The sequence below is a fragment of the Vespa velutina genome, chromosome 2 (genome assembly GCF_912470025.1).
Source record: "Vespa velutina chromosome 2, iVesVel2.1, whole genome shotgun sequence".
NCBI lineage: Eukaryota > Metazoa > Arthropoda > Insecta > Hymenoptera > Vespidae > Vespa > Vespa velutina.
In genome coordinates, this window is record NC_062189.1 from 16127813 (window position 1) to 16154578 (window position 26766).

Below are 26766 nucleotides of genomic sequence, written 5' to 3' on the forward strand. Positions count from 1 at the left end.
AATGTGACTGCTTCGTTAATGGAATTCATTTTATTCCCATGTACGTAGTTTATAATCTAGATTCGTTTCTTTTTTGCTTTATTATTCTTTTATAGGTTACTTGCCTGTAATCCTTCGTGTTTTTTATATTAATGACTAATATATCGATCTGCAAGTCCGACGCGTATGTTCGTTCTTGCATGTAACGCTTATCTTGGATATCCGCATAGAGTTTTGTACTGTAGGGGGGTTGTACGCAGGTGAAATCACTTGAACTTCAATCCGTGCGATACGAGGCTGGATTTTTCTCGTTAAAAGTATCAACGGAGTAGGAGATGGAAATTTGTATATTTTTTTTTAGAATCTCACGCTCCAAAAAACGCAACGAATATACCACGCACCAAAAAGAAGTCTTTCAGTGAGAAACCGTTGAAAATTATTTCAAATTGATCTGAACAATAAAGGAAAAAAAAGAAAAGAAGTAAAAAAACAGTTCTCTGCGGAAACACTAACTCTAACGAAAATTTATGAAGTTCTTAATAAAAAAAAAAAAACAATCAGGATAAAAATCTGTGAAATAAGAAGGAACATGGATGGAAAGGAAGAAGAAAAAAAAAAGGAACAATCGAAAAGTCACGCGAACGACTCGATAAATTGCAATTGAAACGTAAATAAAATGTAGTAGAATCGAGCGCATAGGGTCAATCGCCGTGTAACCGTTGCTTTTTCATACACGGTCCGCTATCAAGGATAATATCAATCCGATAAGGGATAAATTCGCGGGTAGAATCACAAAGGGAACGCTACGGAAATCGTGGAGCAGATCACTGATACGAAATTAATGGTCCTCATCCGTGAATATTCTACGCGTACTTGTACGTGTACAGCGAGAGTAAGAGAGAAAGAGAGAGAGAGAGAGAGAGAGAGAGAGAGAGAGAGAGAGATTGCAGAGAACGTATATGGAGAATTCGGAGGCGTTGCATAGAGCTTATGTGTGTGGATGATATTCTAATGGGCGGTAGTCCGAGCAGGCCTCTCGCGCGCATTTAGTCGAATGGGGTAAAACTGCGGTTATTTGCGGTGCACTTCAATCGAATTGGCTGCCGTTTGCATAATCGCCTCCTGGTTTCGCGTACACGACGGCGGCATTCGTCAGCGTTCATGCAACTTTTCTCACGATCACTGCCCGCAGATTTTTCCATTTCTATTTCTTTTCTCTCTCTCTCTCTCTCTCTCTCTCTCTCTCTCTCTCTCTCTCTCTCTCTCTCTTCTTTTTCTCCCTTTTTTTTCAACCGTCAATAAAACGAACGTTTTCCCTCACACTTTTTCTCTTTTAAACGTTAGAGAGACAACTATTTAGCAGTCTATTACCTTCGTCGGTTTCTATTCTTTTCTTCCTTACAATAGTGTAGTGCCTACAATTTATGAGTATTCGTTCGATATTCATAATTGAAGGCGCCCTATAAAAGTCTGAGTTATTCATACGTTGATTACACACGACTTCGACTTTTTCATTTTTTATCAATTTAATGAATTCGTTTGACGACTTGTAAATATGCTTTTTTTTTTTCTTTTTACGATATACCACCTACGCGTTAAAGAATTATTTCGAATAACGTTCTATTTGAAATTTGCAATTGGTTTTGATTTTCTGGATTTATTAGTACTTTGAAGAGAATGGATAAACCAATTAATGAATGAACATGATATAATTATTTCTTTTTTTTTTCACGCTCTCAACTTTCCTCACGATTTCCCTCCGTTACTGCGTTTTTTAATTAGAGGAAATGTATTACAATATATTATTAACTTTCGAGTGTGTGCTTTTGAAATTGATTGAATCGTTATGTTCGCATGAACAACGTAATAAGGTATAAAATTTTAATTGTAATTTTAGATAAGTTCGAATAATTTTGTTATATTTTTCATATTATAGTTTGAAGATTTAAATAAACATTTAACACGATTATATTTTATCGATTTCGAATAACAAAGCTGGGGAAAACATTAATTCTAAAAAAAGTAAGAAAAAAGTTTGGGTTACGTCTGAGTAGGATGTAATGGAGTGTGGCAAAGACGAATGTAAATGGTCTTTGAAGATAAAAAGAGTCAAAGAGAAGAGGAAACGAAGGAGAAAAAGGGAGAAAAGAAAGAAATGAAAGAAGAAGAAGAAGAAGAAGAAGAAGAAGAAAAAGAAGAAGCGAAATAAAAGAAGAAGCAGAAGAAGAAGAAGAAGAACAAGGAGAAGATGAAAAAGAAGGATGAGAAGACGAAGGTAAAAGAAAGAGTGGGAGGGAACTTGGGATCACCTCGACGAGATTAAAGTCGTCTCACCTGTCGTCGGTGAGGAGTAGAGTAGCACCGCCAGTAGTATCAGCTGCATTTTAGTCAGACACTTTCCGCACCTGGAGCACGATTCACCTACCGAAGTGGCGGCCCACTTGCGCACCTGCACCCTCGAGTGGTTCATCGTTCACTTGACATTTGTCCGGAGAAAAATCTACGACGCTTTCGCGCGGACCGATTGTCTTTCAAAGAGAAGAAAAAGAAAAAACAAAAAAAAAAAAAAGAAAAGAAAAGAAAAGAGAAAAGAGCTGACCTCGGAACACCGTTCTCCTCTTTTCTCGTAATTTATAATCCAAGTAGTAATTGAACTTATTGGATTCTTTATTAAGGTTTCCCCTCTACTGTAATTTTACCTAGGACGATGAAACTCCTAGGATTTGCAATTTTAACTTTTCTATTACGGCCACTTTTCTCCCTCTTTACCTTTTTTTATTTTTACTTTCTTCCCTGAAAGAAAAAGATATCTTTACGATATCTCGACGTAATTTCTAATCTTCACTGTTAATTGAAACTACTTAATTTTTCATCACAGCTCTCCCTCCTATAAATACGCCCATACAAACTCTCGTGTATTTTTATCCTATAACGATCGTGAAACGTCCTTTTCTTTTTCGTCTATTTCTTCTTTCTGTTTTTAATGCAAACTGAAAAATTTTTCTTTTCTCGTTGATAAAATAGTTGCTAAAATTGAAACTGAACTCTTTTTTATCGCTTGTTCTCTCTCTCTCTCTCTCTCTCTCTCTCTCTTTTGTTTCTTTCGGTTGTTCTCCCGTTTCCTCTCTTTGTCCTTGGGGCGTTAATTAGCACGAATTAATTATTCCCACTATCAGAAACTCTAACGCTACTTATCAAACTTCTCTCGGTTTCTCTTTCGAAATGTGTTCACCACTGTTAAACCATGATACGAACGAATATTTCCCTGTAGATTTTCGGCTTGAAGTATGTTTGCGAATACTTATGGAATTTCCTTCGTTGATTCTCTCTACATAGCTCGCCGTTTCTGTCCAAGTATCGTTCTACTTATTCGTTCGTCTGATCCAATTATCGGAATACTCGTCTTCTCAACTTACTTCAACTTCTTTTTCACGTTATTGTCCACTCGAATCATCATACGCTCCGTAATTCAAATTTCTTTTTTTACAGAATAATTCCTTTTTTTTTTTTTTTTAATTATTCGCATGCGATAATCGAACATTCACTAATTACTGGAGCCTTATCTTCTTTCATAATCTGCAATCTTCACGTCGTGTAGATGAACCGAACGAGAAATAGCAAAACGAAATTCCAACAACATTTTTGAACGCGAGAAAGAGAGAGAGGAAGAAAGAGAGAGAGAGAGAAAGAGAGAGAGGAGAGAGAGAGAGAGAGAAACGCGCGTATTTCAACGAAATTTTCCCACGTGCCACTTTCTCACTTAACCACGTGGTTACGATATTCATTCACGATCTTAGTCACTTCCAATGATGATTATATCGATCTCAACCTCTCCACCATTTATTTTTCTTCTTTGATTTTTTTCATTTATCACGTCTTCGTCATATCCTCTTTGATCCCTCTCACTTTTAAGGATCAAGAAGCACGCGATCCATCTTTCGAATCTTCTTTCACATCACAAATAACACATTATATCATAACGAGTCTTCAAAGAAATTATCTTTGTATAATATGAATTATTATAATATTCGTAAAGAGATAAAGTGGAAATAACAAAGATTATTGATTAGAAGATTGATAAAGATTATTGAAAATTCGAAGAAATCTTCACGTACTTAATTAACTTCCGTAAGAAAATGATGGAATCATCGGTTCACGTGAAAAATTTTGACACATAGCAAGGAACCTTTTCCATCGGCAGTTCGTAGTTAACAGAAAGCCTTGGCGGGAGCTCTACGACGAATAAGGTACTACTCCCACGCGCGCATGCTCTTCCATTCTTTGGATCATCGTCCACCACCAACCTCTTGCTTTCTCTCTCCCTCCCCCTCTCTCTCTTTCTCCCTTTTTATTCCCCTCTCTCTTTTCCTGTGATACTCGCAAAGAGTACTTTCGCTCTCGCTCCGTTCTACACAGCTCACATCTCTCGATCTGTTTTCTTTTCGTTCGCTTCTATTCGTTTCGATATTGCCCCCACCATCAACATTCGTGCAGAGAACTGCACGTGGACGTAATGTGACCGAGGGTTGAGATGATCCATAAATCAATTAATTCGGTTTAATAAACCGTATTGTCACTCTATGACTAGCGACTTTTCGTAGGATTCCCTCTCATATTCATTGAATACTCATCTCATATTCGTGGACTTATACTCATTTTTTTTCGTACTCTCTCTCTCTCTCTCTCTCTCTCTTTCTCTCTCTCTCTCTCTCTCCCTCTTTCTCTCTCCTCAATCCAAACATTTTTTTGCATTTGAATCTTTTCGTTTACATACAGAGAAATAGATCTTTTTATTTTGTTTACGATATCTCTCTTTGTTTTGATTGAATCTTTTTAAAGAATAGTATAGGAAGAAAAATATCATGTTTCTCTCTATATCGAGGGATTAGAAATGAATGTAGAAAATGTAATAAAAAGTTTAACGATTTATTTCTTTAAATTATTTATAAAATTGTTTATAAAATTTTTGCGTTTAGCGTTTTGCGAAAAGTTTAATGTGAAAAAAAGAAAATTGTGATCTAAGAATAAAGATGCATTTAAAAAATGAAATGTTAACGATAACGAGATTAAATAGAGCGTACGGAAGTGGTTACTATTAGGAAAGGTTGGAGCTTATTAATGGATCAAGTCCTTAATCGGAATCGAATAGTTCTGTACGTTGTAAATTACCACGCTACGAACGCTATCACGAAATGATAGATAATGGAATATTCTTTTACGTGTAAATGAACGTTTGGAACATTCGAGTAAATTACATTGAATAGATTATTTCTCGAGAAATTTTTTTTAATGTATGGAAAGAGAGAGGAAGAGAGAGAGAGAGAGAGAGAGAGAGAGAGAGAGAGAGTGAAAAAGAGAGAGAGAGAGAAAGTGAAAAAGAGAGAGAGAGAGAGAGAGAGAGAAAGAAAGAAAGAAAAAATAGCTTTCACAGAAATGCTTCTAACGGTTAGTATCGTATATCGTCTGTAGAATGAACGACGAAATATAATTCTCGAGTACAATGGTAACTGTGGAAGCACGTTCGTTAATATTTGCAGGTATATAGGTGGGATGATAATTCATACAGTGAATACAATTGGTGTATTATGTTTCAATATGTGAGCTGACCGATATTGCGATTGAACGTGACCACGTAAAAAAGGGTTACATTTATTTGTCTCGTGTTAGTGTAAAGATGAGAGCTAATTCAATTATAACGGGGGCCTATTCATCGTTCGTTTACGTTTACTACCAGGGTCTAATTTTCCCAAAACGAGTTTTCGCGTAGTTTAATTCGATTGTGGACGTAGAACCAAACATCGATTAAACTAATCGACCCCAATAAGCTTAAACTCGTAAAACCACTTCCCCGTGCATATTCAAGATTAAATGAAATCGAGTAGAAAATTTAGTAGTAGGTAGTTCGTATTCATTTTCAGGAGTATATTATTTTTTATATTTTATTACCTTAACAAGATATATGCAGGATAAATTTTTTAATTGGAAACAGTTAAATATCTGGGAAACAATGTATTATTTGAAAAAGGAAAGTTTAAAAAACAAAAGCTGTATATTCACGTGCCATTTTATTCTTTCTCGTTACTTTAAAGTTGCGATCGAGTTTATCGTATCCACTTTCGAGATGATAATCGTTAAATAGAATCGATTTTTCTTCAAAATGTGTGCATTCGACCCTAAAATTTTTCATTCGGCTGACCCTTCGAAAGTGGACTTGCCACATCATTTTTCGAAGTACCCTGTTAAAATCGTTATTATCGTAATGTCTCAAGGCAAGTGTTATCGCGTTGAGAAGGTCTTAAAGTCCGTTAAGAGCTCATTTGTCTTTGGAACTCATCTTACCGAGTCTCTTCTTTCGTATCTAGCGAAAACTCATTTATACCGAGACGACCCTTGTCCACCACAAAATAGTCCTTGAAAACATCTTCAAATTCGAGAATTGATTTGCCATCCCTCCTCGATTCTTATACCCACCCTTTCTATTTCCTCATTTTATCTATTATAGAAAAGTCTATCTTCGTTAGATCCCTTTATGATTCAGTTTAATCGGAAAATCCTGTTAATGTATCACGCAAAAGAAATCAATCTGCGTTATCTTCGCACGAATTATTTTTTCTGACTGAACTGACTGATCTTGACGTTAATAAAAAAAAATGATAAAGTTAACTCGACGTTGTTCCTTCTTTCTCTTTTTGTTTTGCTTTCTCTTCATTCGGCCAAATTCGTAAAACGTATTGATCGCCATTCCCTAATAAAAGAGAAAAAGAGATAAGATTAGAGGACTTCAACTTTGTATTCCTCCATATTTCTCTTTGATTCTTCACCATTAACAGAACAGAACTTGATATCCTCTAACGAAATCACGCACATTTTTCTTCATTAGGAAGATTACGAGTAAAGAGGATCAAACAAGTACCTACCGACTATCTTTATATCGTTCTACAAACTGTTTAGGTGTGGCTCGAAGAAAGGGAGTATGTATTATCATCCAGACTTGATTTCCTGGCGTGTCGACAGAAAATTAAAGCTAATCATTCGCTTACGGTAGATTGCTAAAATAAATGGATTGATGTAGGTGTAACGCTATCGTCAAATTATTAAAAAATATTGCACTGGTCACTTGTTATGTTAGAAAGAAACAAATGTTGAATTTAACAGACAAATGTAATAGATATATTGAAATTATTTCCTTTTTTTTGAGATCATCTCTTTTTGTTTTTTTTTTTTATCTATAAGTTATATTGAATTGTTACAATATAAAGATGGAAATATTGTGAAACATGTTGAAATTAGAATGATGTCTAATGAGCCACACAAAATGATCGGGAAAATCAGCTCTGTTATTTTCGCACGAATAGTTATTCATTCAGTCGTGAATCAGGTATAATAGGTAGTAATGGAGCGATAAGCTTCATGAGGATATATAAAATATTTTAACTAAAAGTATGTGATCACATTGAATGTTCAACATCGAACATAAACAATTTGTTTAAGTAATATCTTGAACTTTTCAATATTACTTAAATATTATGACTTTACAAAAGAATTATTTGAATTGAAATGTAGTCATAACGTAAACATCTTTGAGTCGATTAATATGATAAACTCTTATAATTACATTTTATGTCATTTACACATACGATTAAGCTACGTATTAAATCTCTTTTATTTACTTTACGTAATCTTAATTTTTACGTGAAAGAGTATGTATTTTTTCAAATAAAAAATTGCATGTACTTAATAGTATTTAATAAATTGAGTTTCTATGTGCAGCAACCACCATATTGTTATACTCTGGCAATCGATAATACTTGCTACGTTATCCTTATCACATGATCCATCACAAGCCCTATCGAAAATGCTTAATTGATTGGGTATCGCAGCGAATTAATAACTTTGCTATCGAATAAAATTATATAATATTACTTTCAAAGTACATCCTTATTAACATATAAAATAATTTTTATTAATATATAAAAATTCCTTATTTAAAAATTCCTTATTTTTTATTTAAAAAATACAAATTTTGGTGTTACGATGTTAAAAAAAATTTTATAAGTTTGGTGTAATCGATACTGGTTTTTCATTAATTAAAAATTTCAATACTTCAAAATTGTTGTCTCGTGGTTGTTTAATATAAGCCTTGTGTAATATAAGCGCATACGGACTTTTTATTAATTTTAACTATTACCGGATTAGTTCTTTTTTGTTCTCCTACGAATACACATCAAAGATCTCTCTTACAAGTAAATATATTTTTATATCACACGTTTCTTCAATAATTTATCCAGTTTCTTATTATAATAATGATACTAATAATTTTTTTTTTATTTTTCTGTTCCAGAAAATCATCGTAATCGCGCACGAAACAATGATGTAATCGAGTGTTTATGACGCTAAATTTAGAATATCGCGAAATAGAAGCAGTATTTGTTCGTTCGCGTTTCGCGATTTAAACAACAAGTGTTTTTGGATCGATTGCATGCAATGCAGTGCTTATAGTCAGTGTTTGTTCGCAAAGTATTTTGCTTTTTTAATAATTACACAGGTTGTATTTATAAAAGTCAATAGAGTTTTGCGAAGTAAATTCAGTGACCGTCCGTTAATAAATAACTACCGCGAATTAGATTCAGTGCATCACTGAAGATGATCTCATCCAACTTCGATGTCGACCTACCTCATTTTCAACCACCTACGAATCATCCACCTTCAATTTCGACCTAAATCACGGACGAGTGTTTTGGAGCTATCACAAAACTTTTTAAGTAGTAAGTGAATTTTTAAGTCCCTCCGATCACTTAATCATGTCGAGGACGAAAGGTCCAAATCGATACGAGTGATAGGTTGTAATTAATTGGTAGAAGAATATTGAGTGACCATGAATAAATTTCTTCGGAGATTTACTTGTGAATAGTTTCTTATTTTTGGATTTATTTATTAGATCAAGATAAAGTCTTCTTATTCAAATGCGTTAGTTATAATTATTGGAAATTTTTAATATTTTAATACATTATTAAATATTTTTCTTTCGCGACAATAGAAAAGATTTTAGTTCTTTGGAATTAATAATAGTTATCGATTGCTCTATAATAATGGTTAAGATATGAAGCAAAGAAAAAGCTATATGCCGAAGAGGCCCCCACAAACTGTGGCTCAAGAGGACGATTATTAGTCTATTGAGTTATTTTCGAAGATTCTTTGGAATCTTTCGAGAATGGCTGTTAGTCATATTTTAATTTGACCGTAAGCGGGGAGACTAACCCTCCTCCAGATAGCATTGGTAACCAGAATTCATAATTGACTCATGTCACCTTGGATTTCAATGTAAAGTTATCATTATTCTAACACTCATAAAAGTGAGTGTTAACAGACACGATTAAAACTCCTATCGAAAAGTTCGTTTTATTTGCTCGAAAATTCGATTAGATTATTTCGCGAACGCAGATTTTAGAATAGAGTCGTCATTAGTCCATCGTGGGTTTCCAGATGCAGCAACCTCCACGTGGTGAGAAACCTGGATCGATAATACTTGCGATATATTTAAATCTAATTCTGTAAATCACCCTACACAAGTATTACCGGGTGAATGGCTCCATATTTTAATGTATTTTTAAAATCTCTTCGATCTAATTCTGATTAAACACTAAAATATTTAAACACTTTACATTGCCAATAATACGTCTATAAACAAATAGATAAGATATATACCGATATCGTATCTAGCACAGATCACTGCAAGACGTATACTACTATGAAAAAAGGGTGAATGGCTCTATATTTTAATGTATTTTTAAAATCTCTTCGATCTAATTCTGATTAAACACTAAAGTATTTAAACACTTTACATTGCCAATAATACGTCTACAAACAAATAGATAAGATACATACCGATATCGTATCTAGGACGGATCACTGCAAGACGGATACTACTATAAAAAAAAGATATATATATGAGACTGAAATGTATGAGTTTACAGTCTACTAACACACTTACTTTAATCTACACGAAACCGATTGTTATTTACATATACCAAGAGGGATATACCAAACAAGCTTATACAACGACACGATAGATGGGAACGGGTCTATAAGCTTGTATAGATTATACTTCACGAATATAGTATGGAAATGAATTAATGTTTTGATTTTTATAAAAATTATATATAATATATAAGTATATATTTACTAATTATTATTTTCACAAGTATATAAATATCTAGAATCAAACTAAGCGACATTCATCAAGCGTTCATAAAAACTTTATTTGTATCTTTCTCACGACGTATGATTTTCTCACGTATATATCTATACATGCATATATAAATTTTCTTGGAAAAGTCCAAGCTTCGTAGGTTATGTATTTTCTTATTTCCGAAAAGAAATAAAACCACGTTGAGATATAAAATATGTACAATATTTTTCCTGTTGGCTCGTCGTACTTTTTCATCTCAAATTATTATTAACATTTATAGCATAACTTCAACAAAGTTCTCTGTATTAATGTTAATATACGCAAAGTATATAAGAAATACGATTAGAATTATTTTATATCTAAAATTACGTTCACAATGTTTTATTTATAATTTTTTAATAAATAAATAATCATGTGCATTTGTTTAAATATTACAAAACTATTAAGGCACATTAAATATAATATAAATGTAATATGAAATTTTTTTTAATATTAAATATAAACTCGGGATTGTTTCTAACTAATAATATAAAGAATTACGAGTAGGTAAAAAATTTTTAACAATTAACATGTCAGTCTTCTTTCAGATATGGATGAATAAGCATTCTAGCTATCTTTTTCCATACAAATACATTTAAATAATTAATTTAGATTATTTTATATTTATTTAAACAATATGAAGCAATGTTCATTATTATAGCATAATTTTTTTTTACTAATAATTGAACAAAATGTATTTGTTTAAACGTTACATATTATTAAGACATACTCAATATAAAATAATTTTAACTTTTGATAAGAGAAAATTTCGAATTTAGAAAGAATTATTGTTAATTAGTAAAATACATAACAATAGAACTGGAGAATTTATACGACCTCGATAATACTTCATCGCTGGATGTCGACGAGGTAACATCATAGTTTTCTTAGTCTGTACTATAATTAATTTATTTAATTAATTCCTTCGATCGTTTATTTAAGCAATGTATGGTATATACTTCCAACTAGTTTGCTAGTAAATAGTAATTTCATAAGAATAATTTAATAATCGAAATCTGTTCAGTGATGTAAACAACAACAAAGACGTGATGATTCGTGAAACTTCGATAGATGATAACTCAGTCAGCTTACCGTTGGATACCAAAAAGTTAATATTATAACTTTGAACTTATTCATTTAAATAATTAATTATTTTAATCTACAAACATATATATAAGCCTTGAGGTGTAATAAACTTATTTGTCATATCGTATAAATATATATTGTACCGACTGTGTAGTTGCGCCATCTAGACGTTTGTCTACCGAACTACAATTTGTAACACTTTTTATATTACAGCTAAGAGACCCTTGGAGCAAACGTATATACGTATTTAACAAATAGTTTATTATCTGTTACTGATATTTATAAAATTGTTTGAAGAAATCATATACATAGAGTGAGATAAACGAGAAATGATACTTTTTTTACAAATTAAATACAAATAAAAGCGGAAAGTGAAGAAACGTATGTAGATTGTGAGGTTAAGATATTGTGGCACTTCTTTTTCTTTTATAATATTTATCTGTATTTTTACGTATACATTTATAGAATTTTAATACGTTTTCGGCGCTGTGTCCATTGTGACACGTAATAAATCATCACCATGAGCAAGATGTATTCCACTGCAAATTTATCAGACAAGGAATTAAAGGAGCAAGGCAATCGTCTTTTCAATCTTCATAAATATGAAGATGCTGCAAACTGTTATACAAAAGCAATTGTGAGTGATATCTCAAATATGTGCAGATCAGTTACGACTGCATTTTATTCCTTCAGATAAAGAATCCAACTCAAGCATCATACTTCACAAATCGAGCATTATGCCACTTAAAATTGAAGCGTTGGGAATCGTCATGTCAGGATTGTAGGAGAGCTTTGGATATAGATCCTTGTTCTGTGAAAGGACATTTTTTCTTGGGTTTAGCTCTTCTTGAATTAGAACTTTATGATGAAGCTGTCAAACATTTACAAAGAGGTATGTGTTTATCTAATAATAGTAAAGACAGTATTTATTAAATTTACAAAATATAATAAAGCTTCTTGGAAAAGGTTAATATATTTTGTGCTTAAATATTTGCTTGTTTCAATTTATTCGATATGCCAGAATAATAATTATTTTAATGGAATATAATATGGTGACAGTTATTATACTATTTTTAAAATACAGTGAAAAATTTATGATATCTTAGTTTTTAATGGTATTTAAATATTTAATTAAAAATCTCCATCGAATGATAGCATCTTCAAAATCTTATTATATTTTCTTATATTATTATAATTAATATTATTCCGGATCTGACACGGTTGCATGGAGCATTGTGACTGCGCATAATTCATCTATAAATGGTAGGAATATGTCCATTAAATTTTGAGGTAAAATACGATAAGTTGCATTGTTGCTTGGTTCTTATCATTTGGCTACTTTGCACAACTCTTCTAGAAATTAGATGCTACTGTCATCAAATTAATTATTATTAGAATGATACTAATATTATTTTGAAAATGATTAACTATGCTAAATGACAATGGCATAGCGGTGGACTTGGCCAAGGAACAGAAATTAAATTATGGCGACGACATTACCAGTGTCTTGAGGCAAGCACGCAAACGCCGTTTTCAGTTGAGGGAAGAACAGAGGATTGCACAAGACATTGAACTTCAAACATATTTAAATCAATTATTAGCTGAGGATGCAGAAAGAAAATTAACTGCTTTAAATGAACAAGAGATTATAAAAGATGGAGATAATAAATCTGGAACAGATGCATCAAGTAGTGATTTAGCTAGGAGAAAAGAAGAAATAGAAGAAAAACGAGATATTTGTACAGCTCATCTTAATGATTTATTTGCTAAAGTAGATGACAGAAGAAGGGTCAGTTTATATTATTGTGCATTATTTTAATTCATATGCATTTTTTTTTTTTATATTGGTCCAGCCTTCGTTAATGCAAATATTAATTTTAATAGAAAAGGGAAGTACCAGATTACTTATGTGGGAAAATTAGTTTTGAGATACTTCAAGAACCTGTAATAACACCTAGTGGAATTACTTATGAACGAAAAGATATTGAAGAACATTTACAAAGGGTAGGACATTTTGATCCAGTTACACGTGTTCGGTTAACACAAGACCAATTGATTCCAAATTTAGCTATGAAAGAAGTGGTGGATACTTTTCTTCAAGAAAATGAATGGGCATTGTATTATTAATATGTTAATACGATATACTTCTATACTTCTTACATTTGATTCGTATAAAACACTAAAATATATTGTCAGTATATGATTTATTATTACTTTTGAGGATAAGCATTATTCTTTGTATACATACATATTGCGTCATTTTTATCAAATGAAAAAATAGACATCCAATACTTTAAAATAATTTGATTTTAAGTTAAACTATCTTTTTACTACATTATTTGTAAATTGTATACATATACTTTGATGGAAAGTCAATGATAAATACTTATAAAACTTCTTTGACAATTTATATATAAATAGAATTATTTATTGTGTATAGATATACTCAATTTAGTTTAAAAATATCTGTATATTAGAATCAACATGCTACTACTTTTATGCACTCATAAGGTTATAAGTTTGACTATTGAATATGTATATCTAATTTTTTTTCACGAATAATAAGTAAAATCATTTATTTTATGATACAGTTCAGATTTTTTTATTTCCTCTGTTAATATTTTCACAAATAATTCATCTATTTATTTCATATATTATGAGTTTAGTCTATTATAAATAATACAATGAAGAGATAGAATAGCTATAACTATTGCCACGGAAGGTGGAATAAACCATTGATAAAAGGATGGGCGAACAGTTGCTGCTGTAGAAAGCATAATCCAACTTAAAAATCGTAACATATTGCTTAATATCCATGATTCTGAAGATTTGGAAGATATTTGTACAAGTTCAAGAGTGCTGCAAACAGCTAGAACTTCCCAACTAACAAGAAGTATAGAATCTTCTGTTAATAATCGTGTACTATAACTGTAAAAATGTTTAATTTTTAATTTTGATATTGTAACAATCAAATGATTGAAATATTAATAGTAAGTTAACTGACCTAAAATTTTTTGCCCATACAAGAACAGATGGTATAGCAGAGATAGCAGTGAAACTCAATAAAATAAAAAGAATCATATAATCTATTATTTTTTGCTGAGTATTTTCATTTGTTCTTGTAACTTCTGTTTTTGTTCTACTCCTAAAAACTCTACCAATGGTAAAATGTTGTAAACAGGACATCAATAATTCTTCTAAATAATCCTCATACATTCTCGTTAATTTTAAAAAGTGCAAAAATACTGAGATAATCATAGATAATGCTCCACATGTTGCTGGAACTAAAGATATGACAAGAATTGTTGTGAAGAATGGCAATTGATTCAATCCACCAAGTAACCAGTCAGCCCATGTTACTGAAAATGCTATTGCACGTGCTAAAAATCTATAAAGGAACGTAAGAATGTATTAAAAAAATTATTAAAAAATAACAATTTTATTACAAATAAATAAATAAATAAATATAATCTTACCTTACAGCTATACCATGTGCTAATGAACCAAGGAAAATAACAGAACAGCATGTACCTATAGCAAATAGACAAATGATGGTCAAAGCCACACAACTTTCGAAAACAAGACCAAAGTTAATACATAAAGCCATTGTAACAATCAATGGTGGAATCACATTTTTATCGCTATCTATTCGCAACGATACTATTATTAAAAGTAAACTTATAATAATTATATGAAGAATGGACCAACGATCTCGCACTAAACAAGAAATTTGATCTATTATGCCACCTTCTTTAATATTAAATTTATATGCGCATTTCGGTTCTAAAGTCAACCTTAATATTGCAGAAACATTGGTGTCGTAGTTGTAATGTGTCTGCACTTTCATAGTTTTAGGTCCGTTATCTCTGTAAAATAAATAAATAATGTGCAGATAATTCGATTAAAACTTCTAAAAAGAGAATATATTTACATTTCAGTTAAAAATATAGTTTGACTAGCGCCAGAATTCCATGGTTCTAATAATTCAATACTAGTGTGAACTGGTCCTTTAATATTCTTGCATTCAATATTTTTAAGCTCCACATTTATTGCATTTACTTTATCTAGAGTTACATAATATCTTGTTTGACCAGGTCCAAAGTTCATGAAACCAGATAAGTCAGAATTAAAAAGATTTGTAATAGACCAAGTCCTGCTTTTAATAGGCAAAATTCTTTTTTCACGAGAGTATGCATCAATGGTAACTATAACATTGTTTTCTAAGTCTTCCGAGGTCATTCTAATAATAATATGTGTCATATGTGGATATTTAATTTCTTGTGTATCTAAATCAGCAACACGTCTGAGTTTGTGTAAATAATCTGGAGCCATTCTTGTCCTATTTGTAAGATTCCAGCCCCAATCACTGTAAGCAAATAAATATTTCAAAAATAAATGATTGAATATAGTTTTAATGTTAAGATATAATTATATCTTAATTATTATCATACTAACCACACTCTAGAATAGTCTTGCAAGTTTGATGCAGAACAAACAAAGAGCCAATCTTTTGTTTCTAAGTTTATTGTCTCAATTGTCAAATGATCACGTGGATCTGTAAGTCTAATCATTAAATATGTAGAACCTTTTCTAGAACTATTAACTTTACTCTCCCATGTGTATTGCCTTTGTATATTTTCTATCCATTCACCATTTTTATCAAAATTAAATTTTTCTTTAAAATGATATAATCTTTTTCCTGAACTTCTCTATAAATATAATAATTTATAATAAATATACATTTTCCTTTCGTAAATATTATGAACATCAATAAAAATTTTCCTTACATGTAAAAAATGATAAGATAAGGCTTCCAATTTACGAGCAGGTTCATTATAAATTTGAGCTGGTTTTTTTGTATAATCAACACTATCAAATAAAAATCTCACAATAGAGAGCACCAATTGTTTGCACCATAGAATGCAAAGATGATCGGTAGATTTCCAAACATCTGGTATACTTGTACTAAGAATATTTAAATCTGCTGTAGGATCTATGGCTTGATTTGCTGGTACAACAATGTCTCTTGGTCCTCCAGTAATTGATACGACTGTTATCCCGGCTTCTTTAATTTGATTTGCTTTTTTCTCTAAATTATAATAATAAGTGGCAAAAGTATTATCAAATACTAGCGACGGCACAGAAGGGGTTGCTAAGTTGATAATAATACTGACAGTACTCGGTTTTGCATTTGGTACTAATAAAATAGCTCCTTTGGCTATGATTCCTCCCTGGAAATATAAGAATAATTATTCTTTATATAATTATTCTTTTAATTTCTATTTTTTATATTGAAAATATGTATTTATAATTACCATAGAATGACCAATAAGTATTACATTATCCATGGTTCCTTTATACAGACTTAAAATTTTGTTTATGCAATGGAAAACATACATAGTTTCTTCCATCAATACACCTTTTATTTAAAAAATAAAATATACATCATTACTATTTGTATTGTAGATACATGCATTTTTTTATACTAAATATTTTACAAAACAAATAACATACATTGACTATAACTCTTTGATATAACACATTATACATACCTCCATATAAAGCAGAATAATCTCTACCCAATGATACGGTGAAAAAGTCAAAGTGAAAGGGTGTTCGATTTTTTTGACTTTTTCTCAAACTGACAGAAGCAATAGATCTTACTATGTATGCAAACAAAAATATATATATAAACAGGAGTATAATAAATGTTAATAATAATTAAAAAAAAAATTGTAAATTACCTTGTTCATGAGATCCTGCATTTCCAGGAATAAAAAGAACAGGTATTCCTGTAAAATACATTCTTCTAAGTTTTTCTGTAACAAAACCTTCTCCATATGCATACAATCCAAATCGTGGATATTTGTTCTCTATATTATCGTCCAAAGCAATTCTCTGTATTACAATAAATAAACAAAGAATGATAAATTAATTCTTTATAAAATAATGTATTCTAATTGAATTATACATACCACATATTGCGGATATTCGAACATATAAGTCATTTCACAAGTATTTTCCTCAAAATCAGTAATGTATCGCACACCTCCAAGGATGTACAATAATAATAAAAATAAGAATAATATAACAACTGAAGAGTAGAATAAAACAGACTTTAGAAAAATCATTTTTTATTATTATTTTATATATATATATATATAAATATATATGTATGTATATATGTGTCTATATATATATATATTTTTTTTTTTTTTAAATAAATAATCAAATTTTAAAATAGTTTCAATATTTCACTGATTTACATTAACCTTTTCATACTTTTTAACACATATCAAAGATTTTGACATTTATTAATTATCACTTTGGACTTTTTCAACATTTTTCACACGATTTAAATAATCTAACAACGATATATTTGAAAGTATCAAGAACATATTTTTAACTATATTTTAAGAGTATTACAGTTTTTTTTAAGAGTATTCGTTATTTATATGAAAATTGGTACAGACCAATGAAGACGATCATAGAACGGACTGATCATAACAATTCCTAAAATTCATTTTAAATTTATTTGAAATTCAAATTTCAACATGAATTAATTAATTTGTTTAAATATATTTTTTATAAATTTTTTATTGCATCTCACGCATCTTCTAATTCGAACGTATGCAATATGAAATAAACGTGAGAATATCGTGAACTTTCTTATATTATAGTACTTTCACGCTTTCAATATCACCATTCTTCAAAGTCGAATTAAAAAAGACTAGTTTTAAATCAAATTTTAAGATGATTGGTACGATAGTCATTTGTATGAAGATTGGTGCAGATCAATCCAGACGATAGTAAATAAAATGGACCGATCATGATAATTTTTAAAATTCATTTTAATTTACTTAAAATTGAAGTGTCAGTATTAATCAATTAATTTATTTGAACACTTGTGTATGTTTTATATGTTTTATATTGCATAACTCAACTACGAGTCACGTATTTTTCGATTCGAACGTATGCGATGTGAAATAACCGTGAGAATGTCATGAACTTTCTTATAGTATAGCAAAGTGCTTTCATGGCTTTAATATCATCATTCTTCAGAGTTAGAATACAAAAGACCGGTTATTAGAAAATGTCATATTCAATATAAATCTCTAATAATTTAATGATTTAATAGTACTAATTGATTAAAATTAAACTATGAGGCATGTGTGTATATATATATATCATATATACATGATATATATATATCGTATATACATATCATATATATATATATATATACACAATATATATACATCATTTGTTAGTGGAAAAATATAAAATAATCGTTTAAACAAATTACATTCATTTATTAATCATACAAATGGAGTATTTGTGTAAAGATATACACATAATATTTATAAAATTGTTTTATAATGGGAAATAATATTTGTTTAAAATTATATATAATTGGAATATAATACAGTGATCAAAATTGCATTGTTAGTAGCATAGACCCTTGCATATTTTGTACATTAATTGATATTTATTCAGTTGCATCATCTCTAGAAACTCCAAATGGTTCTGTTACTGTCTCTGATCCACTGTTACTAATAACAACATCTTCTGTTGGTTTATCTCGACTATCGGTAGATACACCTTCTATTTTTTTCACTACATCCTATATAAAGATATTAGGAATATATTAAAATTGATACAATTTATACATTCAATATTACAGTTTTTTGGATTATCACGTACCATTCCTTTAATTATTTTCCCAAAAACAACGTGTCTGCCGTCTAACCATGGAGTTTGTACAGTAGTAATGAAAAATTGAGAACCATTAGTATCTTTTCCAGCATTTGCCATTGATAACCATCCAGCACCATAATGCTTTAACTTGAAATTTTCATCAGCAAATCTGGCACCATAAATACTATGTCCTAATGAGATAATTAAATAATATATTAAAGTATTATTAAATGATTTTAAAAATGTAATTTATGTATATATTTTTTGAAACGGTAAAAGAAAATTTAACCTCCAGTTCCATCTCCTTTTGTAAAATCGCCTCCTTGAATCATAAATTCTTTTATAACTCTATGAAATTTACTTCCTTTGTATCCTTCTCCAACAGGTTTCTTAGAAAGTTCAACAAAATTTTGTACTGTTTTTGGAACTGTATTTCCGAAGAGACCAATTTCAATTCTTCCGACGTCTTTACCGCCAATTTGGATGTCAAACCATACCTAAATATGTTAGAAAATCGAACGAATAAAAAATTCTGCACATACTACTATCATTGTAATTATCATTATTTTATCATGAATTCACTTACCTTATCTGTTACTTTTGGTCCCTTTGCTGCCTTATCATCTGCATGAACGGCCAAGCTGAAAATTATAGCCACAAGGCTAAAAACTAGAATTATCCTCATTGTAATTTGTGCGATATGTCGTCGAGAATTTCGACTTATTGAACAAAGACGTTCGAAGAACAACTGTCGTTCATCGATGACTAAATTGTATGTAGTCAACGGTGAAGTTGAATGAACCATCAAGACTTGAAATACGCACCACTGCGCACGCGCAGGTGCAAGTAATGTGGGTACATTTCATTGGTCTTCCTATTTAGTAATACAATGTCGTATGCTAGAAAACAGGCACCCCAGCTTTATCGATAGAATTCATCTGATTAAAATATTATCGTTTTAATTAAAATTATTTTAATATTTTATACATTTTAATTATGATTGTATAAAATAAATATTATTTGAAAGGAATATTAATTAAATAAGTTAGGTAAAAGAAAAGTTTATAAATATATGTACGCATAAATGGATACACGAGTTAAAAAGAAAAAGAACAATTGTTATTATAATTTTTTTTCTTTTTTTTTTTACTTATTTTTGTAGTGATAATGAAGTTCCGTTTTTCACATCGTACAAAGAACTTTTGATCTGTTTATCATTCTTCAATCATTTCTATCTTATGCGATCTTACATAATTGAAAGAAAGAAAAGTTCTTGATGAAAATTCGATTATCGATTTCACTACGTCGCCTAATTTCAAGGTATAAGTCCCTTTCTGCCGGTAGTCCACTTATTATACGTTCAAATGTGAAAAATATATAAATATTTTAGAAAACTTTCATGAATGTTCATATCTTTTAAAATATTAAGGTATAAATAGTTATTATATTATATTATATTTTTTTGATTTTGAAAAATTATAATACATACTAATCATGCTTTTTATATTCTATTATTGATCACATGAATTTGTATTTTTTTTATAAACTTTATCAATTTTATTTTCCAAGTTTATTGTTATATGATTTATTGTTATATTATTTATTTCTATTTTCTTTTCTCGATGTTTTTTTTCTTTTTTTTTTTTATATTATTATTATTACTATTATTATAACCTTCGGATTTTCATGACTCATTTAATGTTATAAGATCATGAATATGGAATGATTGACTATTGAATGTGTTTAAAGTTTCGTTATTCTACGATAAATATAATTTTATAATTTTACTTTTTAGAGATGGATAACACAGAATTACAAACAGAAAAAACCCAGGCTGATTTTATTCGTGAAGATTTAAATTTTGATATTGATCCAAAAGATCCACAAACTAAAGCAGCTTTATCTGATCACCCTGTAGATGATTGGATTGATATTCTTGGTAATGGGCAATTGAAAAAAAAAGTTATAAAAGAAGGACAGAATGGAATGCGACCTAATAGAGCTGATTATTGTACATTGAAAATTATTGGCAAACTCGAAGATGGTACGATAGTAGAAGAACATGAGAATATTACTATACAATCAGGTGATGTTGAAATTATTCAGGTAATGTGTCCTTTTTTTATTAGTTATCTAAATTTTTCATTAAATATTTTTCATTATAAATATAAAAAATATCATTTTTTTTTATATGTAGGGATTAGATTTAGCAGTTGCGCTAATGAATGTAGGTGAAATTGCAGAAGTAGAAGTTGCTTCACGGTTTGCTTATGGTACTTTAGGAAAAGAACCTAATATTCCATCTAATGCTACTATTTGGTATACTGTTGAATTAAAATCAATTGAATTTGAAACAGATATAGAAAATCTTAGCATCAATCAAAGAAAAGAAATTGGGTAATTATTATTATTATTATTATTATTATTATTTTTATTATTATTATTATGATTTGTTTGATTTGTAATCTTTGTTGGAATAAGTTTTAACATATAGATTTTATTACTATACAGAAATAAAAAACGAGAACGAGGTAATTGGTGGTTCGCACGAGATGAACCAACAATTGCAATTCAATGCTACAGAAGAGCCCTAGATTTTTTGTTTCCTTCAAAGAATTATTCAAATTCTTTTGATGAAGTTGAAGAATCTGCCACTGATACGGAATTGCAGGCTTTATTAGAGGATCGTATGAAAGTATTTAATAACTTAACTGCAGCACAAATAAAAACTCAAGCGTATGATGCAGCATTAAAAAGTGTAGAGAATGTTTTAACATGTCAACCATTAAATATAAAAGCATTATTTAGAAAAGGTAATATTAATTACAACTTTATAAATATAATATCAACTTAGATTTAATTCAAGTTCAGATATTAAAATTTAAATGATTTCATATATTAGCAAATATATATTTTATATTCACAGGGAAAATTTTGCATCTTAAAGGAGAACATTCTTTAGCTTATAGTACTTTACTTCAGGCTGCAAAGTTACAACCAGATTCAAAAGCTATCCAACAGGAATTAGCAATTTTAAAAGAAAAAAATGTGAAGGATGCACAACATGAAAAAAATCTTTATCGTAAAATGCTTGGAACACATAAAATGAATAATACAACCTCTAAAAATAATAATAAAAATGACACTTCAAATAAACTTGTTTGGAGTTTAATTGGTGGGGCTGCTGTTACTGTTGTAGGAGTTCTGATTTATAGGTTCACATCATGACGGAAGCATTGGAAATTGTATTCAATAGAATCGCATTTAATAATGTCTAAACCAATAATGAAATATAATGATGATACGAGATATGATATTTTGTTATATAAAAATATCTTTATGGACAGATTATTTGAAAATATCATATGACTTCTTTACGGTAGTAACTTAAAACACTAGTGCTTCCTTGTAAGATTGTTCATAGCATTACCAATAAAGCATACACCATTTAATTATCTATAAAAGATCTATTAATTTAAGCAAAAATAAAAGACAGATAAAAAAATGATTCAATATACAAAATTTATTAATTTATATAATACTTTCATTTATTGAAATCATCTTCCTATACTGAATATTGTTGAAATATGATAAAAGAAAATATTTGTATACGCGTATGTATTTATGTACAATTATATGTTATATGCACAAATATTTTTTATATATTCTTTTAATATTACCTGAATATATTTGATCTCTTGATAAGTTTTATATTTATTCCATCTTACATTTAAACCATGTAATGTATTTACTACAATCAATAATAATGTTAAATAAATTTATTATCGACATATTAATAGATCATGTGTAAATATACTTTTACAATCTTTAAGTCTACATTGGTACATCTAAAATTAAAAATTATATTATTGAAATTAAATTTTATTAAAAGTAAATTATAATTTATATACAAACTTTTTAAAACAACTTTTATGATTATTATTTATTATATATTTAAAGATTATTAACAATACAGAAATAATAAATTGTATAGATTCGACCCCTCAAGTAACCTAAGTTATACGTCACTGTTCTCACCTGGTGGTATCAATGACAAAGGGCAGTTATTGCGTAGTGGAATGAATACAGACACAGTTAACCTATTTAGCAAAATTAAATGTTAGTAGCAGAATGTATATTCTGTTATAGAAAATACTGATTTTACTGTAATTGACGTTTTTTTAAATCAATTTTATGTTATAGTAAAATTTTCGTACTTTTCATTATATTACGATGGCTGAAATATCTGAGGTGCAAAGTAAAGATATTGGACAAGCAGTAATAACAGAACAAGAACGTGAATTAGCCCAAAACGCATTATTCGAATTTCAGAAAGGTTCATATACATCTTGTTTAAATTATTTGAATAAATTGGAAACTCTCAGGCCAAAGGATCTTAAAGTAATGCATAATAAAGTTGTAGTAGAATATTATAAAAGTGATTTGAAAAAGACAGAATTGATGAGAAAAAGTTTAAATGCAATATGTGGACAAATGTCTACGACAGATTTGGGTGATGCTATAGATGATGTTGAAAAATGTGTAATGAGATATAATCAAGCAGTTTTATTATATCATACGGGACAATATACTGCAGCATTACAAATAATGAATAGATTATTTGCTTATATTGAACCAATGGGTACGTATAACAAAGTTATCTTAAGTATTATATTAATTTTATTTATGAGGATGGAAAAAATTTCAAATTTCTTTTAATGTTTTAGAAGAAAATTTGGCACATAAAGTTTGTTTACTTTTAATTGAATTACATATAATAACTGAGCAACCTGATGCAGCATTATCGTTAATAAATTATATAGAAAGTCAATTCATTTCAATGGATAATTCTAAGATTGCATCAGTAGATAAAGAAGGGGTAATGAAAGTTGTAAAAGAACAGAAAGAACAGAAGAAAGATAATAATGATACAGTTACAGATTTATTTAAAATGAAATTATTAAAATGCAAAGCTAGAATATACCTTTTAACACACCAATTAAAATTATGTAAACGAGAATGGAAGACATTAGTTTCTTTAGGAACTCCAATAGTAAGATTATACATGTATTAAAATAATAATATATATATTTTCTTATTTTATTATATGTAAAATAATTAATATTTTTCAAGAATATATCAACATTATGTTTGAAAGCAAATTTGGAATACTTAAAAGGAAATTATAAAAAGGCTATTAAGCTTTTAAATTCACTCACAACAGATAATTTAGATTTCAAGTTAGTATTTTTACAATTTATTTCATATTTTAGTTTTTATATATTGCATTTATATATTGTATTTTCTCTTTTAGATCTTGTGGAAAATTTTCTGCAGTCTTATATTACAATAACATGGCATGTATACATCTTGCCATGGGTAAACCAAATTTAGCATGTTTTTATTTACAAAAGGCTTTACAAGAAAATAAAAATGCTGTAGAAAGTGTGCAAATAAAAGATACTGGTAAATATACTAATTTATATCATTTATTATATTTTTCTGATAAACACAAATAATAAAGTATCTGTTTAAGATCCTTTATCTTCACAACCATTGTATACACTTGGTGGAAATAAACATTATGAATTAATGTACAGTCTGGGTATATCATATTTACATGCTGGTCAAGCATCAAAAGCTTTTGACTGTTTTACTGAGGCTGCACAGAGATTACATAATAGTCCTAAACTCTGGTTAAGGATGGCTGAATGTTGTATTTATTGTCATAAACCAGTACGTGTAATCGGCAAGTAATTTTTTATGAGCATATACATCTGAATGAAATTCAAAGTAAAAACTTATCTTTTTTTTTCAGACGAATGAGGTTGATTTTAATATACCTAAACGGCGTAAAGATTTAGTTCAGAAAGTAATAGGTTCTGGAATGCATAGAAAGATAGTCTTAACATCATCACTTTCAAAAGATACAAAATATCATACAGAAGGTTTATCTTATGCCATACCACAGCCTACTTTAGAATTTGCATTATTATGCTTGAAGAATGCTTTATTTTTATTACCTAATAATAGCGAATTAAATTTATCTATGACAACAATTACAAATCCTCAAACTGTTTCATTAGCATTGACACCTGGACATAATTTGAGTATGAAGATATTTAGTATTTATTTATATGTTCTAATATCAATAATTAAATTATATAAATCATTTATCTGTATATAGATAATCAGAACTCCACCTTGATATCTCAAGCAATGACTATAGAGGCATTGAATTTAAAGATCAATGTCTTGGCTGCAAGTGCATATGTATCTTTATGTCTTGGAGATTATATTGTTGCATTAGAACATGCTAAAGCATTATTAAATCTCAATAAAGTGCCTGGAGCATATAGAATGCTTGGTAATTTGTATGCTGCTGAAAGTTTGATTTTCATGGATAAAATTAATGAAGCAATCGAGTATTTGAAGCCAGAAAATATACAAGATTTAAATACTTTTGTTTCTATTCCTGAAATTCAGGATAAGGATAAAGAAAAAATTGAAGAAGTAGTTTTGAAACCTATGAAAGGTAAAATATTTGCTAAATGTATTTACATTTTGTCTACACTTTGTAAAATATGTTTATGCATTCTAAAATAATTCACTATTATATCATATTTTGCACAGTAAATTATGCTTCTGTGTTATAGCATGGTATCCAACAACTGTTCCTACAGGTGTTGCAGTTCTTCGTTATAACTTAGCAGTTGCTTATGCTATACGTGGTGAACTTGATAAATCTGGTGAAACATTAAAACAGGTAAATAAAATAATTTATACCATATTGAGCTAGTTTGTGATATAGCTTATGGTAAATCTGTCATATATATGAATTCTTATGTATTAATCAGTGAACTGATATTGATCATTATAGGTATGGTTGTCAAAAGGTGCAGACTGTGATGTACCTATACATGTAATAATGTTAGCATTATATATAGAATTACAACTTGGTAAGAATTACATTTGATAATTCTAATAATTTTATTTGTTATAAGTTCAGTCTAATATATCTTTCTTTTAATTGTAGGTCATGCAGATATTTCGAAATCGATAATAAAACAACATTGTCCTCAGTATCGTTAGTCATTTTTTTATTTGTACTTTATATAATGTCATTTGTAATCATCACTGTATTATGCGTATCAATATGTATATAGAAATGGAAAATATGGTAACGACGATCATTTTTTGTATTTTTTACCATTCATATATTTGTGCCAATTGTATCATATTTTTATGATATGTTCCAGATTACATTTTATTGTATATATGCGATAATTGCAATTTTTGGATCTATGTTAAAGGATAAACATAAAGAAAGTAATCAAGATTCCAATTATTCAGATATATATAGATGTGTATATATATGGGCATTTATATACAGTTATGTACTTTTGTAAAAATAATTCTTAGATTAATATTTGGTTGAACAGATTTATTAGTTCAGCTTTCAACAAATGCTTCGGCTTTCTATTTAATGTAATTACAAAAATTTGTTATACTTGATATAATTAAAAGATAAATTTACTATAATTATATTTAAATCTGTATAAATCATGTGTTGAAATATACTTTTTTTTAGTCAAACTATAATAAAATATAAATTCCTTCTTGAAAAACATTTAAACGGATGTGTATATATAATATGTATATATATATATATATATATACATATAATGTGTGTTCGGTACGTGACTTCGAGAATGAGTTCAGAAGGGAGTGGGGTAAGGGAAGAAAAAGAGGGGAAAAAAACTGTAGCATGACAC

The 26766-nt window shown here is 29.2% G+C and overlaps 6 protein-coding genes across 13 annotated transcripts in view; 3 read left to right on the forward strand and 3 right to left on the reverse strand.

Annotated features, from left to right (window-relative positions):
- Window positions 1-4384, reverse strand: part of LOC124947332 — a 30065-nt gene extending 25681 nt beyond the window's left edge. The window contains exons 1-2 of one of the 2 annotated variants that reach the window (XM_047489357.1): window positions 2749-4384; window positions 2314-2507 (exon numbers count right to left, since the gene is read on the reverse strand). In XM_047489357.1, coding sequence (XP_047345313.1) covers window positions 2314-2449 — 136 coding nt within the window. In that variant the 5' untranslated portion in view covers window positions 2450-2507; window positions 2749-4384. Of the gene's footprint in view, window positions 1-2313 lie in introns of both variants that reach the window. The other variant, XM_047489356.1, reaches the window with a different exon arrangement.
- A 7122-nt stretch (window positions 4385-11506) lies between these two features.
- Window positions 11507-14382, forward strand: LOC124947010 (E3 ubiquitin-protein ligase CHIP). Its single transcript, XM_047488568.1, has 5 exons — window positions 11507-11674; window positions 11759-11930; window positions 11987-12185; window positions 12745-13082; window positions 13178-14382. Exons 2-5 carry the CDS (start codon window positions 11814-11816, stop codon window positions 13418-13420), a joined length of 897 nt encoding a protein of 298 aa, XP_047344524.1. The 5' UTR covers window positions 11507-11674; window positions 11759-11813; the 3' UTR covers window positions 13421-14382.
- LOC124947002 (GPI inositol-deacylase) lies at window positions 12812-18300 on the reverse strand. 3 transcript variants are annotated; one of them, XM_047488554.1, is made up of 11 exons: window positions 17767-18299; window positions 17269-17387; window positions 17038-17191; window positions 16846-16956; window positions 16609-16712; window positions 16081-16524; window positions 15749-16002; window positions 15225-15659; window positions 14770-15159; window positions 14298-14681; window positions 12812-14221 (listed from the first exon to the last, which is right to left on the reverse strand). In XM_047488554.1, the coding sequence occupies exons 1-11, from the start codon at window positions 17780-17782 to the stop codon at window positions 13948-13950; spliced, it is 2685 nt and encodes an 894-aa protein (XP_047344510.1). In that variant the 5' UTR covers window positions 17783-18299; the 3' UTR covers window positions 12812-13947. The 3 variants fall into 3 exon arrangements, with proteins under 3 accessions (XP_047344510.1, XP_047344509.1, XP_047344511.1); XM_047488555.1 differs by having other exon boundaries at window positions 12813-14221; window positions 17566-18296; XM_047488553.1 differs by having other exon boundaries at window positions 17269-18300.
- Window positions 18037-22645, forward strand: LOC124947008 (peptidyl-prolyl cis-trans isomerase FKBP8). Of its 4 annotated transcripts, none has more exons than XM_047488566.1 (5): window positions 18037-18166; window positions 20787-21097; window positions 21189-21388; window positions 21503-21804; window positions 21918-22645. In XM_047488566.1, the coding sequence occupies exons 2-5, from the start codon at window positions 20789-20791 to the stop codon at window positions 22217-22219; spliced, it is 1113 nt and encodes a 370-aa protein (XP_047344522.1). In that variant the 5' UTR covers window positions 18037-18166; window positions 20787-20788; the 3' UTR covers window positions 22220-22645. The 4 variants fall into 4 exon arrangements, with proteins under 4 accessions (XP_047344522.1, XP_047344523.1, XP_047344521.1 ...); XM_047488567.1 differs by lacking the exon at window positions 18037-18166 and adding an exon at window positions 19597-19842; XM_047488565.1 differs by lacking the exon at window positions 18037-18166 and adding an exon at window positions 20154-20311.
- Window positions 18586-19819, reverse strand: LOC124947011 (peptidyl-prolyl cis-trans isomerase 5). The gene is made up of 4 exons (XM_047488569.1): window positions 19578-19819; window positions 19281-19488; window positions 18998-19182; window positions 18586-18917 (listed from the first exon to the last, which is right to left on the reverse strand). Exons 1-4 carry the CDS (start codon window positions 19794-19796, stop codon window positions 18783-18785), a joined length of 747 nt encoding a protein of 248 aa, XP_047344525.1. The 5' UTR covers window positions 19797-19819; the 3' UTR covers window positions 18586-18782.
- A 374-nt stretch (window positions 22646-23019) lies between the features above and the next one.
- On the forward strand, window positions 23020-26587 carry LOC124947007 (CCR4-NOT transcription complex subunit 10). 2 transcript variants are annotated; one of them, XM_047488563.1, is made up of 11 exons: window positions 23020-23110; window positions 23195-23633; window positions 23719-24044; window positions 24125-24231; window positions 24306-24457; window positions 24528-24727; window positions 24810-25101; window positions 25179-25526; window positions 25648-25757; window positions 25872-25950; window positions 26028-26587. In XM_047488563.1, the coding sequence occupies exons 2-11, from the start codon at window positions 23225-23227 to the stop codon at window positions 26081-26083; spliced, it is 2079 nt and encodes a 692-aa protein (XP_047344519.1). In that variant the 5' UTR covers window positions 23020-23110; window positions 23195-23224; the 3' UTR covers window positions 26084-26587. The 2 variants fall into 2 exon arrangements, 1 of the variants encoding a protein (XP_047344519.1); XR_007100263.1 differs by having other exon boundaries at window positions 23040-23633; window positions 26028-26171; window positions 26251-26587.
- The last annotated feature ends 179 nt before the right edge of the window (window positions 26588-26766 follow it).